At 42.3% G+C, this 19,136-nt stretch overlaps 1 protein-coding gene across 3 annotated transcripts in view; it reads left to right on the top strand.

Moving 5' to 3' along the window:
• The window catches only part of PCCA (propionyl-CoA carboxylase subunit alpha), a 714,772-nt gene that overhangs the window by 633,815 nt on the left and 61,821 nt on the right, over positions 1-19,136 (top strand). For all 3 annotated transcript variants that reach the window (XM_029604503.1, XM_029604502.1, XM_029604504.1), the window contains one exon: positions 15,513-15,653. In XM_029604503.1, coding sequence (XP_029460363.1) covers positions 15,513-15,653 — 141 coding nt within the window. The remainder of the gene's footprint in view (positions 1-15,512; positions 15,654-19,136) is intronic.

Below are 19,136 nucleotides of genomic sequence, written 5' to 3' on the forward strand. Positions count from 1 at the left end.
CCCAGTGCCTCCAGACCCCTCTAAGCACTACCCCTTTAAGAGGCTGACTCAGATGGGGGCATGGACTCTGCTGCTAGGGTCGGGGACCGGAGTCAGAAACGAGGGGGCACGGGGTCCCGGAGGGGCCCCACCTGTCGCTGTGCCTCTGACTGGCACGCTGTTCAGTACAGCAGGACCAGCACAGCTCAAACACTGTGCTGTGTGTGTGACGACTCATCTAACCTGAACCAGAGCTGGAATCGAACAGCAGGAGATTCCCCAACGTAATCCGCTTTGAAGTAGCTGAAAGGCGGGAATACGAATCAAATAAATAAATTAAATGCATTTACATCCATATGAGAATTCAAATGTGAAGATTTATAGATTCAATGGATCTCTGTGACATTTCTTCAGTAAGTGCAACGTGTGTTTTTGTTGCTTTAAAATCTAAATTCTGTTTATTAAGGTGCTCTACCCTCTCTAAACTTAGTACAATCCCAAAATTATCATCAGGCTAGGTTTACAGAATTGATGGCAGTGAATTGAGTGAATCGGTTCTTATTCATGGTGACACAAGAGCTGATAAAAGTAAGATTCTGTACACACAGGATAGACTAATGTTTATCAGAGGATTGCAGTGGCATTTGTCATCCAAAATCTTTGATTTGACATCACCATTTCTCATCAGACAGGAAGCTTGGCACAGGAAAAAGTTTTAAATAGCTCCTGTTGGTGATAAAATTGCTGCTTTAAAGATTACATAAGTGGTACCTCAGTGTACCAGTGATAGTTCCCTGCAGTTGGCTGGTGTCTTTTTTTTTTTTGTGCATTTTCTTACTTTGGGTAATGTCTTGAAATGGCTTTATTTTACACACCTACCTTGATAAAAATGAACCTCACTCATAAGCCAAGCTCTGTTGTGTATTACACTCTCTTAATATGTGTCCTCCTGGAATCCATGGCATGTGATATACGCAGGGAACATGTCTACATGCACCGGGCAGTTTTTTCATCAGGCTACAGCTATCCAATACATTTGCAACCATTTCTGTATGTTTCGTATTTTCTTGGTCTCCGATTGCATCACTTGGCACTTGATCCTCTCCCTTTGCATATGATCTACAGAAGAGTCACTTGGTACTGCCACTTCTATCAGCAAACCTGTTCTCTCTCTTACCACAATATGTAGTATTCCTTCATCCTTTAGTCTAAGGTTCATGGTACTGCCTGGTACATTTAAGCAACAGTCCAGCCCCACGGCTGACCAGAATTCTGATCCATCTCAGTGTGATTTAATCGTGGTTTTATTATCCATGTGTAAACCCCCCCAACTCGGTACATAAAATGATGGAACGGGACTTCCACTGTTAGTGGTGGTGGTGGTGGTGGTCGTCCCTTCCAGATTTATATGGTACCTTCCTAACACGTTGATGCAGATGTTGAAGTGGACTTTTAGGTGACAGATTGATTATGCATTTGTCCTATAAGGACAGGGAGGAACCATCCATAGGAATAGGCAGGCATAGTAATGAAGGCTGATGCATTTTATCCAGCTCCACACACCACAGCAATTCTGTTTTCTGGAATATCCTGACTGTACATGAATGAAAAGGCGTCTCGCAAAGACACCGAAAGAGTCAGAGTAGTACAATTTCTGCTGACCGTACAGGCCCCCGGCCTCTCAGCTTTACCACTCCGGTAGGCTCCTCGGGGGGGGGGGGGGGAGGAGACCCTCTCTGTGCTGGCTCTTCAGACCTCAGCACACCAAAGGGTCCCCCTGGGCAAATCCCTCTTTTCTGACTCATCCCACTCCTGCAATTCTCCTCCGTGCTGTGCATGGTAATTTTCATGAGAGACACAGCCTCCATCTCGTGCTCTTCCACGCCGGTTCAAACCCCAAAAAGGAGGCAGCCACCCCTGCGGGTCCCTGGGCCTCCCAATCCACAGGCTGTGAGTATTCCTGACCCCACCCCACTGGGACAAGGGGAGGAAAGGACAAGACCCCGCCAAAACCTTCCCCCTTTATACCACCCACTTCTTTTATAGCAACCAACAGGAGAAACCCAACCCTTTAAGGAAATACACCCAGCTTTTCTGAAATCACATTATATCGGGGAATGCATATTCGGTCATCGCAAGTGCCATCCAGTGGCTGACGTTATTCCTACAGGCAGCCACGGTTTAACTATTCCCCCCCCCCAAACCAGATACCTTAGTAACTACTGGGGGGGTCTCATCACGCCAGGCTCATCTTCTAAATGTATTCCTTTTGCCTAAACCATCAAACAGTAGTAAAACCTAAAGCCTCGTTCACGTTACGATTTGCATTCTGTGCCTGCATTGTTAACAGGAGGGGAGTCCACCTTGTTTTCTGGCCTGAGAAGCGGTTCCCCTTACGTTTATTATGATAGAATTATTGTTCGTAATACCAGAGAATGGGTTCCCATGATATCTACAGGTGAGATGGATGCTGACCTGCAACAAACAAACTGCACACGGGTCCAGCCAGTGTTTGCTTTTTTTTTTTTATAGCAAGAGAAACCTAATGCTCAGGTGAGATTTAGGAACAAGTGACTCCAATTCAAAATCTTTGATTGGCGCCACAGAGCAGGCGTGCAGCATTTTGGAGAGAAAGTAGTTGTGGTCTAGCAGTTAAACGTGATTGGAAATCATGGCTTTCTAACCTTGCCATTTATTTTGTGTGAGTCTGGGCAGATCACGTTTTCCAAGTATTTAGATTCTAGACTCAAAGATTGTCCATGGGTTTTGGTGAATGTACACCCACAACGCTTCGTGTAGTAAACATATGGTATTAATTCTTATTTTCATGTACTTTCGAACCAAGATAGCCCACAAAATACTCAACAGTAACAGGCACTGTTTTAAAGTTGAGTAAAGCAAGCTAACAATTAAATGCATTGGAGAATTATTGTGTAGGGATTTGTAGATGAAGGGAACATTAGTACCGTGAAAGAATAGAACCAGGTTTTTCATGTTGTTGAACAGAAGAGGTTGAATCTAGGCAGTCAACACTGACAAAACTGGCGGGGGAATATGAATGAAAGCGCTCAACAAATCAATCATTTAATCTTGTAGGGGTTTCTAAAGTTATCAGGGGGTACTTTGCATCCGCAGACTTTATGCAAATGTTCAAAGTGAAAGTCTGCGTGCACTTTTCCTTTGAAAGTTGGCCACAGGTCCATGGACTTTATGCCTGTGAAATAGCACCCATGCTTTTGAGAATTCAATGTGTGCGTGCTGTTTTCTAATCCTGCCCGAAAACAGCCCTGGGAATGGCTCCTCAAAACCCATCTAAAAGAACGCGTGCCATGGGAACCCCCCATGCGTATGGTCCGGTTAAGGGTCGGCAGACGCCCTTTTTCCCAGATAAATCAGATTTACCCACTTAAATGACTTTAGAAAATTGTTAAGCTAGAACTTCTGTTAGGCTTCCAGTGTTTTCCCTCTGCTTTAAGCAGAGTTCATCTCGCTGAATGTACATAGAAGAAATAGACTTTAAACTGCTTGTTTCACCTCAGCAGTGCAGTGAAGCCATTTCAGATGATGAATATGCCAAGCAATAAACCTGTTAAATAAAAAAAACTTCAAGAATTCCCAGAGCTACTGCGGTTCTCCTGACGCGGGGCAATGTCGACCTAGGGGGACCCATGGCAGCAAACTATAACTAAGAAGCATGCAGTATTAAGTAGAGCCAAAAAATGAACATTTTCAGTGCAATAAACCAAAAGATAATGCACAATTTAAAAATATTGTTATAATGATTACCTATTTAAAGCATTTCTTGTTAAAGGTCAAGACAATTTAGCACAAAAGCAACACAGAGGCTGGTAGCACCTTAAGGAATAACAGATTTCTTGAGGTATAAGTTTTGAGAACAAGAGACTACTTTGTCAGATGATGATAATTTGGATTTTTTGCCCACCTTTAAGGCAGCTTGTAACATTTTGTGAATACAGGTACAATAAGTCCCTGGCTGGAAAGCTTTCATCTGTGGGGAGTGAAGGCAGGCAGAGGTAAAGGCTCTTCTATGCCTAAGTCACACCAATTTTTAAAGCAAACACGAGTTCATTTTGAAAATTATGCCATGAAAATTGCCCGCCTAAACTTACACCTACTACTTTATATAAAGCAAAGTATTCATGCTTATCAGAACAGAGAAGTATGTGTGTAAATGCAAACCCTGAAACCCCACGTAAAACTGCACTCACAACGGCTAGCCAGCGTTTCTGTGGGCAGAGTACGGGTTTTTATCTGCAGGAGTCGCTTTCAAAATGACCATCAAAGAGACTTGCTGAAGGTCACAAGGAGTATTCCACTAATTTTTGTCGGGCTTAAGGAAAAACATCTGATGAAGTAGACCCTTGTTCTCAAAAGCTGCTATGCCTCATGCTTGTTAGTCTATAAGGTGCCAGCAGCCTCTGTCATTTTTGTTATTCACTTGGCTACCCCTCTGGATGTTTAGTGTGTATTTTATATTTATTTCAAGCGGATTGTTTGCTGTAAAACTCAGGGTGCAATAACCTTAGCCAATCGTGTGGAAGCTGTAACTGTACCTTATTTCATATTTAACTAGGGTGCATCTCTACTGTATTAACAAAATGGAATTGTTTTTGGTTTATTTTTATTGGCTAGTTTTTTTGTTTTTTTTTTTAATGCTCGCTCAGACCCAAAATAGATGAGACAAGTATAACAAACACAGAAAAGAAAGAGATGCATCATCAATAAGATTCTTGTACTTGAAAGGTTTTAGTTTACTGTCTTACATTTCATTCCAAACAAAGCAGGAACCCTACAGAGAGAGAAAAAAATAACAGAAGAAAGAAATATAAAAGATAGGAACATATCAAGAGAATAAGAGGATGGCTTGGCAAAAGCACAGTAACTGAAAAAGCTATGAACTGCCTTCTTGGTCCTGTTTGTGATTTGTGAGGAGAGGGAATTGGATGAATTGTTTTAGATGTTCCTCCCTGACGAGAGCAGGAAACCTGAAAAGCAGATAAACTTTATAGTTTGAAATCGCCCAGTCCAAAATAATTGATCTTGACCTAGTGGAGCTAGAGATATGCTGCATGTAACATTTGAAGGAACACAAAAACGCGATACTTAATGCACGGTAGAGTCCTCCAAATATATAACATGCCTCTGTTTTCCTCCAAATCTTGGAATATTTAAAAACATATTTTCAAACTATGAGTAGCATGCAGACACTAACCATGGATACTGAAACTGTGCAATTTGAAATAATGATATTCCCCCCTATAGATTTAATGAAGGACTTTTATCTGTGATAAATAGTCCCTCTGCACAGAATGTTTATTGGATTGACAGCAGAATGCACTCTGCTAGCTTTTCTCCCTGCCACTTATGACTTAGATGAATTTTAATAGGAGCAAAAAGCTTTTATTTGCACTGTAATTTCACTCAAGGATCATATCCTTCAGAAAGTGCCAGACACTTGTATGTCTTTATTGTAGAACACACACTCAGGAGTAAAGAAACATGCAAAAGATGTTATTATTTGGCCTGTCACATTGCCCCCAGTTCTGCGTGCAACTTATTGCATCTCTGCGAAAACCACTTCCTTTCTCCTTGCCCTTATCCACACTCTTCCCAGCATTCCAAGCAGCACACTGCATTCATTTTAGATAAATAAACTTTTTGTTTTTGTAAAATGTAAATTCCACATGCTAATTTACTTTACAGTGCCCGCAGGAGGCTGTGAGTTAGTTTTTTGCATATAAAATAGTGCTGGCTCATGTAGTCCTGCAATACTGCACATCACTTAAATATATTTTGGTACAAATCCTAAAACTTCCAGGTGGTAGTTTTTGGTTTCAGTAATCAATGCTGTTAGCTTTGATTTATTCCTCTAAACACTCTTCTGTAATTTCATAATATATATATATATATATATATATATATGTCATACTATGACCATACCACTCTGAGTGCACTCGAACTTATCACAATATACTTTTCATGTGGATTCAGACTAGTTTGCTACCAAATAGCTGTGCCAGACAACAAAGAACAGCATATGCCTTGTATCCAAACTATACTTTTATGCAAAATAGTGTAGTCCTATATTTCATTTTTATGTAACCAGAAACATTTTTTCAAGAAAACAAAATGGGGCCATTCACTACTAAGGTTCTAAATATATGTTTTTTATATTTAACTGTTTTTATATTTTTATATTTAACCTGTTTTTTGTAACTGCTTTCTTCCGCACTACAGTTCCAGTTTGTTTTTTCTTTCTATGCACCACTGTTTTAATGTAAACCAGCATGATGTGATTTTATCATGAATGCCGGTATATAAAAACCTTAAATAAAATAAATAAATAAATATGCCAAGCACTGACCACCTTATTGTAGCAGATGTAGACATTGTTATTGTTCTCCTTGTAGGGCTCTGTTTGCTAAACAGCATTAAAATGATGTGGTAATGCAGTTTTTAATGCATTATTTTTGCTTGTTTAATGCGCTATTCACTAAAGATTTTCCACCTTTTGGTGAATAGCGTATTAAAACGCTGCAATACCACGCATTAAACGTGCATTACTGTAAGGTATAATTAACATTTCACATTCACAGCAGCATTAATGTGGATTTTTGCAGCAACATGATATGCGTTAAATTTAAATCTGCTGATTTGCATAACTTTGTATATTAAGCAGCTCATGTAAATTTTCAACAATCAGTGTTAATGGGAAAACATCCACATTACCATTAAGGCTAATTCACTAATGAGGCGTGGAGCTCACATTGGTACCATCTACTAACGAGATTGCTTAATCTTGCAGGATTCTTTGCAGGTTGTGATACATTTTATTGAACCAATATGAAAATGATGATGTTGACCTACGTGAGCTTTCAAGATGACATTCTTTTTCAAATGGGACCCATGTGTCCTCAGCTAGGTACATTTTATGTTGGTCCAATGAAAGATATTATAACCTGCAAGGAATCCAATTTTCTCCAGGATTATTGTAGGTGGTAGAATTCTTGTAGTCGGGAATTTTTTAAAAAAATTGTAAAACTTATACAGAAATTTCATGTTTAAATGTAAGATAGTAAATTTTACCCCATTGACGTGTATGTTTGCATTTTAAATGCCTTTGCTTAAGAATGCTTACTATTGAGACTGCTGTAAATCACTGATCCTTTTTCTGAGCCTGTACCATAGTCAAAATAATTTGAAACAGAGCTCTGCTGCCATCTACTGGAGGAGTTGCTTCAACTGGACCAGGAAATCTGAAGCAAACCCATCTTACTTTTTATTTTTTATTTTTTTTTATGGAGGAGAGACATATTTAAAGGAATCTTTTGGCATATTTAAGTTAAAGTTTAGAACATTTGTATACAAAGACTTTGCTTAGTGGAAGACCAAAAGAGGAATCTTCTGTTCCCGGTGCAGATAAGGCTGTCTTAAAATTTGAATTAATATATAGTAGAGAATCTGTGCATAATAGATATCAGTGTTTCTTAATATTCCTCTACTGGTGATTTGATTTACTAGCCTCTGAGCGCTGTGTAATAGGAAAGTCTCTCAATTTCCCTTCTTTCAAGTGCTCTTACTCTTAATTTCTGTGGTGCTCTTTCTGGGGAAAAAGTCTCTCAATCTCCCTTCTTTCAAGTGCTCTTACTCTTAATTTTGGTGGTGGTCTTTCTGGGGGAAAAAAACAAACCACAAAAACAAAAAAAAAACCCCAAAACCCTGCTGGTTTACTTTCACTTTTCCTTCTGATCATTGCTCTGTGCTCCATTAATATCTGAGTTCTCTGTGAAGTAGAACTGCTCAGTTTATACCTTTCTCTAGGTCTGTTATTATATAATAATTATAATTGGTTCCTTGCAAACTGTCTGTTTTTTAAGATCCAGTATAACTGCATTTCTATTTTGTATAGCTGTTCTTTAATAATCTGCTTAATATTGGCACAGAAGTGCTGAGGGATCTTTAATATCTAAGAACTGGAAGGTTCCTAAAGGTGTCCGGTTAAAACCAGACTGGGTGTGGCAGAGAAGCTAATTAGTGACCTGGCTAGAGCATTGCAGACTGCTTAGTGGAAGACCAAAAGAGGAATCTTCTGTTCCCGGTGCAGATAAGGCTGTCTTAAAATTTGAATTAATATATAGTAGAGAATCTGTGCATAATAGATATCAGTGTTTCTTAATATTCCTCTACTGGTGATTTGATTTACTAGCCTCTGAGCGCTGTGTAATAGGAAAGTCTCTCAATTTCCCTTCTTTCAAGTGCTCTTACTCTTAATTTCTGTGGTGCTCTTTCTGGGGAAAAAGTCTCTCAATCTCCCTTCTTTCAAGTGCTCTTACTCTTAATTTTGGTGGTGGTCTTTCTGGGGGAAAAAAACAAACCACAAAAACAAAAAAAAAAACCCCAAAACCCTGCTGGTTTACTTTCACTTTTCCTTCTGATCATTGCTCTGTGCTCCATTAATATCTGAGTTCTCTGTGAAGTAGAACTGCTCAGTTTATACCTTTCTCTAGGTCTGTTATTATATAATAATTATAATTGGTTCCTTGCAAACTGTCTGTTTTTTAAGATCCAGTATAACTGCATTTCTATTTTGTATAGCTGTTCTTTAATAATCTGCTTAATATTGGCACAGAAGTGCTGAGGGATCTTTAATAGCTTAAGGACGAATAAAGTTCCAGAAAGTGTCCTGCTCTACTCAGCTTGTCCCAGGTTCAACTGTTTGTTTCCCTCCCACCCACCCCTGGCCTTAGATTCTAATATAGACTGACTAAATTAGCATTAGCAACAAGATAAATTAGTAAATTGTTACATCTAAGAATCACCAACCCAAAACTTTACCAATATGAGAACTATCCTTTGCAACTGTTGTGGAGCCTTTATTCTGAGGGAAAACATCTGGAAACGTAGAACTTGCCCAATCTGTGCACAACTCTCTTCTATGAAAAAGGAGCTGACTGAGGTTAAAGCTCAATTAGCTTTAATTACAAAAAATACACCCACATTGCATTACTCAGAAAATAATTCCCCAATACCAAAGAATAACCAGGAGTCAAGAAAAAGAAATACAGTAGGCTCAGGTAGGATTACACATGTGTCCCATAGTCACCCATTCGTGACAGATTTGCAGCCAACAAGTATACCCCCCCACTCAAGCAGGTCATTAAGTAAATCATTAAAAACCAGGATTACAGTGGGCTCTGGTAGAATTGGACCAGTTACTAGGAGACACACACAGTATCAAATGCAACAAGAACAAAAAGCCTTCCCTATATTAAAAACTGAAGTCCTAGAGAAAAACATTGAAGTGTTACCAGAAAAGAGAGAAAACCAATGCATGCAGAATTTCAAGATACATAACCAAAAGAAAAAGCAAATTGAGATGGATAACTCTGGCATCAGTGGCACAACTGCAAAAGGAAAGAGTGAAGTGAATAACAAATCTCAACTAAAGTCTCATAAGGAGTACAGGAAAAGCAATAATCTTAAAGAGAGTACCTGGAAAGCTATGACCACAAATGCTCATAGTTTGGGAAATAAAATACCAGATCTGCAGGCCCTAATGATAGAGGCAGAAGTGGACATTGTTGCTATCACAGAGACATGGTTCACAGAATCTCATGATTGGGATACGGCAATACCAGGCTATAACTTGTTAAGGAAGGACAGAGTGGATAGAAAAGGGGGAGGTGTGGCTCTTTATGTCAGAAACAATATCCAAGCATCTGAGCTACAAGGAAGTTGGGGCAAGGAAGAAGCACTATGGGTAGACCTAAAAACAGATGATGGAGCATCAATTTATATTGGAGTGGTTTACAGGCCCCCGAACCAAAAGGAAGAGCTGGACAGAGACCTGGTTGAAGACATCCATAAGATAGGTAAGAAGGGAGAAGTGGTGATCGTGGGTGACTTTAATATGCCAGATGTAGACTGGAAAATCCCATCTGCAGAATCTAAAAATAGTAGAGCAATAGTGGATGCCATGCAAGTAGCTTTGTTCAAACAAATGGTATTAGAACCCACGAGAGAAGGAAATATACTCGACTTAGTGCTCACTAATGCAGATAATGTCTCTGATGTCGAGGTGGGCACCCACCTCAGCACCAGTGATCATCAAACAATATGGTTTAATATCACTAAAAGAATAGGGAAAAGAACCACAAAGACCCGAGTTTTACAATTCAAAAACACAGACTTTGAGGAAATGGGGAAGTACCTAGAGGAAGAACTAAATGGATGGGAGAATGAGAGAGATGTGGATCAGCAGTGGATCAATCTAAAAGGAGCAATCACCAAGGCAACTACTCTTTATGTTAGAAATGTAAAGAAAAGCAAAAGGAAAATGAAACCTATCTGGTTCTCAAACGAGGTGGCTGACAAAATTAAAGCTAAAAGAACAGCATTCAAAAAATATAAAAGATCCCAAAGGGAGGAGCACAAAGAAGAATATTTGATTCAACTGAGGGAGACGAAGAAATTAATCAAGTTGGCAAAAAGTCAAGCGGAAGAGAGGATTGCCAAGGAGATAAAAAATGGTGACAAAACATTTTTCAGATACATCAGCGAAAAGAGAAAAGTCCATAGTGGTATAGTGAAATTGAAAGGTGGAAATGATCAATGTGTGGAGAGAGACGAAGAAATGGCAGAAATATTAAATGAATACTTCAGCTCTGTATTCACTAAAGAAGACCCTGGAGAAGGACCATTTCTACACAAGAAGCTGGAGGGTAGTGGAATAGATGAAAATCATTTTACAGTAGAAAATGTATGGGAAGAGCTAAAGAATCTGAAAGTGGACAAAGCCATGGGGCCTGATGGGATTCATCCAAGGATTCTGAGGGAGCTCAGAGATGTGCTGGCGGGTCCGCTGTGTGACCTGTTCAATAGATCCCTAGAAACGGGAGTGGTGCCGAGTGATTGGAGAAGAGCGGTGGTGGTCCCGCTTCACAAGAGTGGGAACAGAGAAGAGGCTGGTAACTACAGACCGGTTAGCCTCACTTCGGTGGTGGGAAAAGTAATGGAGTCACTGTTGAAAGAGAGAATAGTGAAATATCTACAGTCCGGAGAATTGATGGACCAGAGGCAGCATGGATTCACCAGGGGAAGATCCTGTCAGACAAATCTGATTGACTTTTCGACTGGGTAACCAAGGAATTGGATCAAGGAAGAGCGCTAGATGTCATCTACTTGGATTTCAGCAAAGCTTTTGATACGGTTCCGCACAGGAGACTGGTGAATAAAACAAAAAGCTTGGGAGTGAGTGCCGAAGTGGTGACCTGGATTGCAAAACTGGTTGACGGACAGAAGACAATGCGTGATGGTAAATGGAACTTTCTCTGAAGAGAGAGCGGTTTTAAGTGGTGTACCGCAAGGATCGGTGTTGGGACCGGTCCTGTTCAATATCTTTGTGAGCGACATTGCGGACGGGATAGAAGGTAAGGTTTGTCTTTTTGCGGACGACACTAAGATCTGCAACAGAGTGGACACGCCGGAAGGAGTGGAGAGAATGAGACGGGATTTAAGGAAGCTGGAAGAGTGGTCGAAGATATGGCAGCTGAAATTCAATGCCAAGAAGTGCAAAGTCATGCATTTGGGGAGTGGAAATCCGAATGAACTGTATTCGATGGGGGGGGAAAGGCTGATGTGCACGGAGCAGGAGAGAGACCTTGGGGTGATAGTGTCTAATGATATGAAGTCGGCGAAACAATGCGACAAGGCGATTGCAAAAGCCAGAAGAATGCTGGGATGCATAGAGAGAGGAATATCGAGTAAGAAAAGGGAAGTGATAATCCCCTTGTACAGGTCCTTGGTGAGGCCTCACCTGGAGTACTGTGTTCAGTTCTGGAGACCGTATCTACAAAGAGACAAGGACAAGTTGGAGGCGGTACAGAGAAGGGCGACCAGGAAGGTGGAGGGTCTTCATCGGTTGACATACGAGGAGAGATTGAAGAATCTAAATATGTACACCCTGGAGGAAAGGAGGAGCAGGGGTGATATGATTCAAACTTTCAGATACTTGAAAAACTTTAACGATCCAAAGACAATGACAAACCTTTTCCAACAGAAAAAAATCAGCAGAACCAGAGGTCACGAGCTGAGGCTCCAAGGAGGAAGACTAAGAACCAATGTCAGGAAGAATTTCTTCACGGAGAGAGTGGTGGATGCCTGGAATGCCCTTCCGGAGGAAGTGGTGAAGTCCAAAACTGTGAAGCACTTCAAAGGGGCATGGGATAAATATTGTGGATCCATCAGGTCCAGAGGACGCATATAAAGAGCAGGTAGTAAAATACTGCACGGAGCGGCAGTAGCCACAGAGGCATTCACGGAGCGGGATGCCAGTGGCCAGTGGTAGGTGTCCACCTTCATGGAGCGGAAGGATGTAGGGCTGTCATCTCCCAATTAAATAAAAAACAAAAACAAAAAACAAAACAGGGATGGGATCCATCAGGTCTAGAGGACACATATAAAGAGCAGGTAGTAAAATACTGCACGGAGCGGCAGTAGCCACAGAGGCACAGAGGCACAGAGTAGCCACAGAGGCACAGAGTAGCCACAGAGGTAGGTGTCCACCTTCATGGAGCGGAAGGATGTAGGGCTGTCATCTCCCAATTAAATAAAAAACAAAAACAAAAAACAAAACAGGGATGGGATCCATCAGGTCTAGAGGACACATATAAAGAGCAGGTAGTAAAATACTGCACGGAGCGGCAGTAGCCACAGAGGCATTCACGGAGCGAGATGCCAGTGGCCAGTGGTAGGTGTCCATATAAAGAGCAGGTAGTAAAATACTGCACAGAGCGGCAGTAGCCACAGAGGCATTCACGGAGCGGGATGCCAGTGGCCAGTGGTAGGTGTCCACCTTCACGGAGCGGAAGGATGGAGGGCTGTCATCTCCCAATTAAATAAATAATAAAAAACCCAGGGATGGGATCCATCAGTTCTAGAGGACGCATATAAAGAGCAGGTAGTAAAACACTGCATGGAGCGGCAGTAGCCACAGAGGCATTAACGGAGCGGGATGCCAGTGGCCGGTGGTAGGTGTCCACCTTCACAGAGTAGAAGGATGAAGGGCATCCATCTCCCAATTAAAAAAAGAAAAGAAAAAAAGAAAAAAAAACAGGGATGGGTTCATGGGCTTATAGGTATTACCAATTATTAGGCTTTTCAATATTTGATGATAGTTAATGTGACTTTCAAGGCATTCTTCACTTTCGGTGCATGTCCGGCATGACTCCTTGCTTCAATGACAGGGGAAAAGAAAAACTGATACTTCACACATTCCAGCATTGCCCTCTGCTTCATGGCAGAGAGCTATGCTGCCGCTTACCCAACTAATCAAACTTAATATTTCACTTGGAAGCAGCTCCAGCACTGCTCTCTACATTAATGGTGGGGGTGAAAAGGGAATTAGAACATAAGGTTACTAAGAGCCAAGAGAAACAGTTAAGTATGAGAACAAATGTGTGAAGCTTGCTGGGCAGACTGGATGGACCGGTTGGTCTTCTTCTGCCGTCATTTCTATGTTTCTATGTTTCTATGTTTAATAACTTAGCGTTGTTCTAGAATTAATTGTTTAATTGAACACGAAAGATAAACTCAAAAAAGTACTACACAGAAGGGGCCTGATTTACTAAGGCTTTTTCCCATCTCTGTGTCTATGGGAGAAAAAAAAAAGCTGAAAGGTAGATTTTGAAAGCCTTGCGTGAACAAAAACGGCCATTTACGCGCGTATGTGTAGCCCGAGCGGAAGCTGCGCGAATTTTAAATAGCTGGGAAGGGCGCACGTAAATTGATATACTCGTCAAGAAAAGGTGGGCGGAGAAAGGGGCAGGGCGTGGGCGATCCAGAGATAGAATTGACACACGTAGCCTCTAATGGAATAGACTTCATTTTTGGGTAATTGCCAGGTTCTTCTACCTGCTTCTACCGCGTAAGTGGGATTTTTAGTAGACTCGCACGCCGACGCCATTTCCAGTTTTCCCAATTCATTCCCAGTTCGCCCAGGTCAGGGGTAGGACTTCCAAACCCCCCTAGGTTAATAGCCTCCCTTCTCACCTGTTAGCCCTAGCTTTAAAAGCCCACTGATCTGCCTATAACTTTTTGGTTTACTACTTACAACGGCGCGCGCCTATGTGCACGAGTAGTATTTACATGCAAATTTGAAGGTGAAATCCAGGGACGTCCATGCCCCGCCCAGACCACGCCCACCCCGTTTTCAGGATATTTTTTTTATCTGTGCTCGTACGTGCATACGCGAGCAGCCTTTAAAATCCACTCTGTGCGCCAGCCTGACGATATTTGCGCATCTTCTGGTTTTGGCATTCACTGCACTTGGCTCTTAAATTCGCCTTTATGTGTTCCTGTTGTGCCTGCGTAGATAATTTGTTAAATAAGCTTTCAAGCTTCTGCAGAGGTTGTTGAGGAAAAAAAAGTTATTGCAAGTTGCAGGCTTCCATATTAGTTATATTGCGTGTAATTTACTTTTAAATGACAAGCCCTTCTGTAATATTACTTGAAACACAACTGCCGACAAGTAATGAGAGATGTTTGAATTACATATTGCATGGCCGCACTGTGACCGTGGATTGGAAAGTCAAGCTATAAGCAAGGCCCCCAGTTTCCTTTGGAAGCTTAGGGTCTGAAAATTCTGCACTGCAGAGATTTATGTTCTGTGGCATATTTGTTTGCTAATAGTTAATATGCACATTAAATGGCTTTTTCTAGAAAATCTTTCATTTTTATAAACAACTTTTTAAAAAAATAACCATTTTATACCTTTTTTGTGTGGATTATGTATTCTTCAGAATGTTTCCATTTTGTTTTTTATTTTTACTCTAATATTTCTCTCTCTTTTCTCCCTTTTATACTTTTCATTCCACTTTTTTTTTTATATTTCTCCTGTGGGATTGGGGTAAACTGGGGACCTTGACTATAGCCTTTAACTGTTTCCATCACTGAAACAGTCTGAATTATTTTTGTCTATAGATCATCTAGACACAAATATATAATTTGGGATTGTGTAAGTACATTATGAGGTCAGTATTCAGCATCACTTAGCTAGTTCATGTTGTACTTAGCCAGCTAAGATGTGCTATCTGACTGGTGTCCACTTATCCTGCTGTTTATTCAGCTGAACAGTTAACCAGTTAAAAGAAGGGCGGGATGAGAGCTTTCTATCCAGCTTAATTTAACTGGGTAAGTGCCAGTTTTCAGCCTTATCCAACTTAGTTAACCTGAATAAGTCTAGGACAGCTATTTGGCTGTCTTATAGTTAGTTGGATAAACATCCAGCTAACAATAAGATGATAGAATATATTTAGCAGTGCAGTCACACCACTGAATATCTCAGCCACGTTAGCCGGATAGGTTTATCTGGCTGGATTGCAGCTGACTATTGGCCTCTATGCATTTATAATATGTTTGTTTGCGGAGTGTTACATGTCCATAATGAGAAAATAAAAATGTTTTTAGTAATTTTACAGGTTTCTAAATATTTTCTTTCACTGTTCTTTTTATAGTACAAGTTACAAATACTGACAAAGCTTGCTACAGAGTTGAGCAAGTATATGCTGGAGAAGGTAGCAGAAGATACCAGCAGTATTTTGAGGTCACCAATGCCTGGAACAGTTGTAGCAGTTTCTGTCAAACCTGGAGATGTGGTAAGATATGATTTTGTTATTGCTAACTTTGTAGCATCTTGCTCAGTTCTCTTTCAAAAATACTTTGGGGTGAATTTTCAAAACTTTACCTGCGTAAAACTTAGTATATACGTGCGTAAATATCCTCTATTTGTGATGGGTGGTGTGGGTGAGAGCCCTTGTTACTGTGATGTGGTTGACGCAGTCTCGTAGGCGAACCTACGAGGCCTATGTCAACAGCTGACGAACGCACCCTGGAGCTTCACCTATACCAGTCGCCTCCTCTGCAGGTTAAGCCCTTGGGTTTTTGCGACTGTCAGAGCTTAGGTGGGTCCCTTGGGTGGTCTGGAAGACAAGTCTGAGGGCACGCCCGGGGTCAGGACAGGCAGCAGACAGGAAGGCAGCAGATGCACCAAGATCGGGGCGTGCTGCGGACAAACGTGATCAGGTCCAGGCAGCAGGCAATCATGGTCAGCTCCAAGCAAAAGGCCAAAATATGGAGAATCAGGCCAAGGATAAATGAAGACAAACAAAGAACACTGGATGATATGAACGGGAGAAGGCACCAGTGGACAAGGATGTGGCAAGGCTGGACAAGATGGCTGCATGAGGTAAGGCTGTGCAGGAAGACTGGACAAGGCAAGGAAGCAGAAACTCAAGAGCAACGCGCACTGCAAACATAGGATACCTATTGCCAAGCACCAGTGAGTCATCCGAGGAGCCCTTATATAATAAGGGCTGGATGACATCATCAAAGGGGCACTGCAGGGACTTTCCCACCGAGGGTTGTTTAAGAGAAATAGTTGTGCGTGAACCCGTCTTAGGAGGTTTTGGAACAAGAACAGCAAGGCGGTGTGTGGAACCGCATTCAGCAACGTTCCTGCCACATCTGGGCCTTCTGGAACCATTGGGGTAAGCACAGCAGCTTGCAAGGCCAACACTACTCACATAATTCTGATTTTATAATACGCAGATATTTTCACTTTTGCATTCACAGATAAATGCATAAAAAGGAGAGGCCTAGAGCTATTCCAGGGCAGGGCCAACAGTTACACATATAAATTGCTATTTTAAAATACACGCGTGTACATTTGCAAAGTTATTTGCATATTTGAACACCTGCTAATTATATGGCATATTAAACGTGTTTAATGTGTCATACTGATTCGGTATGAGGTCTAAGTGAACTGGGAGGAGTTCAAACTGAAGATCCACTGGAAAAGAACTTGCTGAAATGATGGACTAATCAGTAAACCGGTTATTTTCTGGTTAACTACCCGCATTCAATGCATTGTTGGACGTGTTTTCAGTACATTGCATGTATTTGTGCATAAGCGTGCATATACCTGTATGCTGTGGGGTAGGGATGCATATTTTATAACATGCACTTATATCATATGTGCGGGTTATAAAATACTCGCATAGATCTGTACGCAGCCATGGAAGTGCATAAATGCTGCACGTGCTTCTGTTTGAAAGTTATCATCCATATTTGAAAATGTGACTTGGTTGCATTCTGTTCAGTGCCTGTCACCCTTTTTTTGTTGCCATTTCCAGAGCAATGACAGAATAGTGCGAGGGAACAAGTGTGTGCTGTGCACGTTGACGCGGTACCCCGATACGTTTGGTGGGTGGCAGTAACATTAACATCCCCTCCTTGGGTCCATGGGAAATAAAATGATATGATCCACACCTGCTCGGTACTATGTGTTAAATGTAAAATGCGCACATTAAGGCCCCTCCATGGAGAAATCCCGCTTGCTAACAGACCCGAAATTAAAGATAGCTCATGCGATTTTCTTTCTTCCTGAGCCCCCTCGAGGTTTAACTCACACCCACCATAGTGAAAACCCTGCTCCCCTTTTTGCCCCTAAAGTCCCAGAGAGCCCCTCCCAAGGCAGTTTCCCTCTCCCTCCCAATACACGACCCCAAAAAGTCTGAAGATCTCCCTCGGAGAACCCCCCCCCCCCCCAAATCCATCTCCAAAAATCTGCGTTCTATGGGGCTTTTCTGGTCCTCCTAATTCCCTCGTCCCACCAAAAAAAGATCCCCTCACTGGCCAACCCCACCTCTCCGGTATGGAAAGCTACGATTTTGGAGGTCCCCGTTATCTTCAGCATCAGTGGGGCCTTCCTGTCACTGAACCTCATGGAATAATATCAATGTGTGTCCATACTGTGCAGTTATTTCTATTCATTGTATAATGATTGCAGCATTCAGATATTGACATACCGGCACCAATTTATTTCCGTAGAGTGTGACTTAGTTGTAAGCGTCTATTTAGATTTATGTAGTCCCAGTTCAGATCTATGCTCTATATTGTGATCACTATCTGGATAAAATATCTCTTCCTCTGAATTTTTGTTTTAGTAATGTAGCAAGCTGCAGTGATCCGAAAACTTTCTTCAGACTAGAGCCATATCCACCGTATGGCCATAAAGCACCCCTGCCCAAAGGGCATCGTGGCACCTCCCCGCTGGGGACAGCTTTCGGGCACCAAGCATCGGGAAGTGCTACAGCTCCCTCGCAGTGCTACAAAAGAAAAGCTGCCTCTCTCTTTCCCATTTGTAGCCCCCGAAACCAAAAAAAAAAAAAAAAGTGCTTGCACTTGCTGCTTGTAATTTCAAAGATGTCACTTTTGGGCATAGTCCACAGAGCCGAGGAAGACGTGGTGCTTCTGCCAGCTTCTGAGGGGGCCTGTACGGGCCGGAGACAGCTGTTGCTCAGAGGCATTTTCTCTTAGGGTCTGACCAATGGCGCCAGGAGCCTGAAGCATCTGGCATCCTCCTGCAGCTGATTCGTTTCCCTTTCCTGTGGTTCTAGCAGCCTGTCTAGACGGGAAAGAGAGGAGGCAGCAGCAGCTGGATCCAGGAGGAGGTCTAGACGGGAAAGAGAGGAGGCAGCAGCAGCTGGATCCAGGAGGAGGTCTAGACGGGAAAGAGAGGAGGCAGCAGCAGCTGGATCCAGGAGGAGGTCTAGACGGGAAAGAGAGGAAGCAGCAGCAGCTGGATCCAGGAGGAGGTCTAGACGGGAAAGAGAGGAGGCAGCAGCAGCTGGATCCAGGAGGAGGTCTAGACGGGAAAGAGAGGAGGCAGCAGCAGCTGGATCCAGGAGGAGGTCTAGATGGGAAAGAGAGGAGGCAGCAGCAGCTGGATCCAGGAGGAGGTCTAGACGGGAAAGAGAGGAGGCAGCAGCAGCTGGATCCAGGAGGAGGTCTAGACGGGAAAGAGAGGAAGCAGCAGCAGCTGGATCCAGGAGGAGGTCTAGACGGGAAAGAGAGGAGGCAGCAGCAGCTGGATCCAGGAGGAGGTCTAGACGGGAAAGAGAGGAGGCAGCAGCAGCTGGATCCAGGAGGAGGTCTAGACGGGAAAGAGAGGAGGCAGCAGCAGCTGGATCCAGGAGGAGGTCTAGATGGGAAAGAGAGGAGGCAGCAGCAGCTGGATCCAGGAGGAGGTCTAGACGGGAAAGAGAGGAGGCAGCAGCAGCTGGATCCAGGAGGAGGTC

The sequence above is a fragment of the Rhinatrema bivittatum genome, chromosome 5, assembly GCF_901001135.1.
Source record: "Rhinatrema bivittatum chromosome 5, aRhiBiv1.1, whole genome shotgun sequence".
NCBI lineage: Eukaryota > Metazoa > Chordata > Amphibia > Gymnophiona > Rhinatrematidae > Rhinatrema > Rhinatrema bivittatum.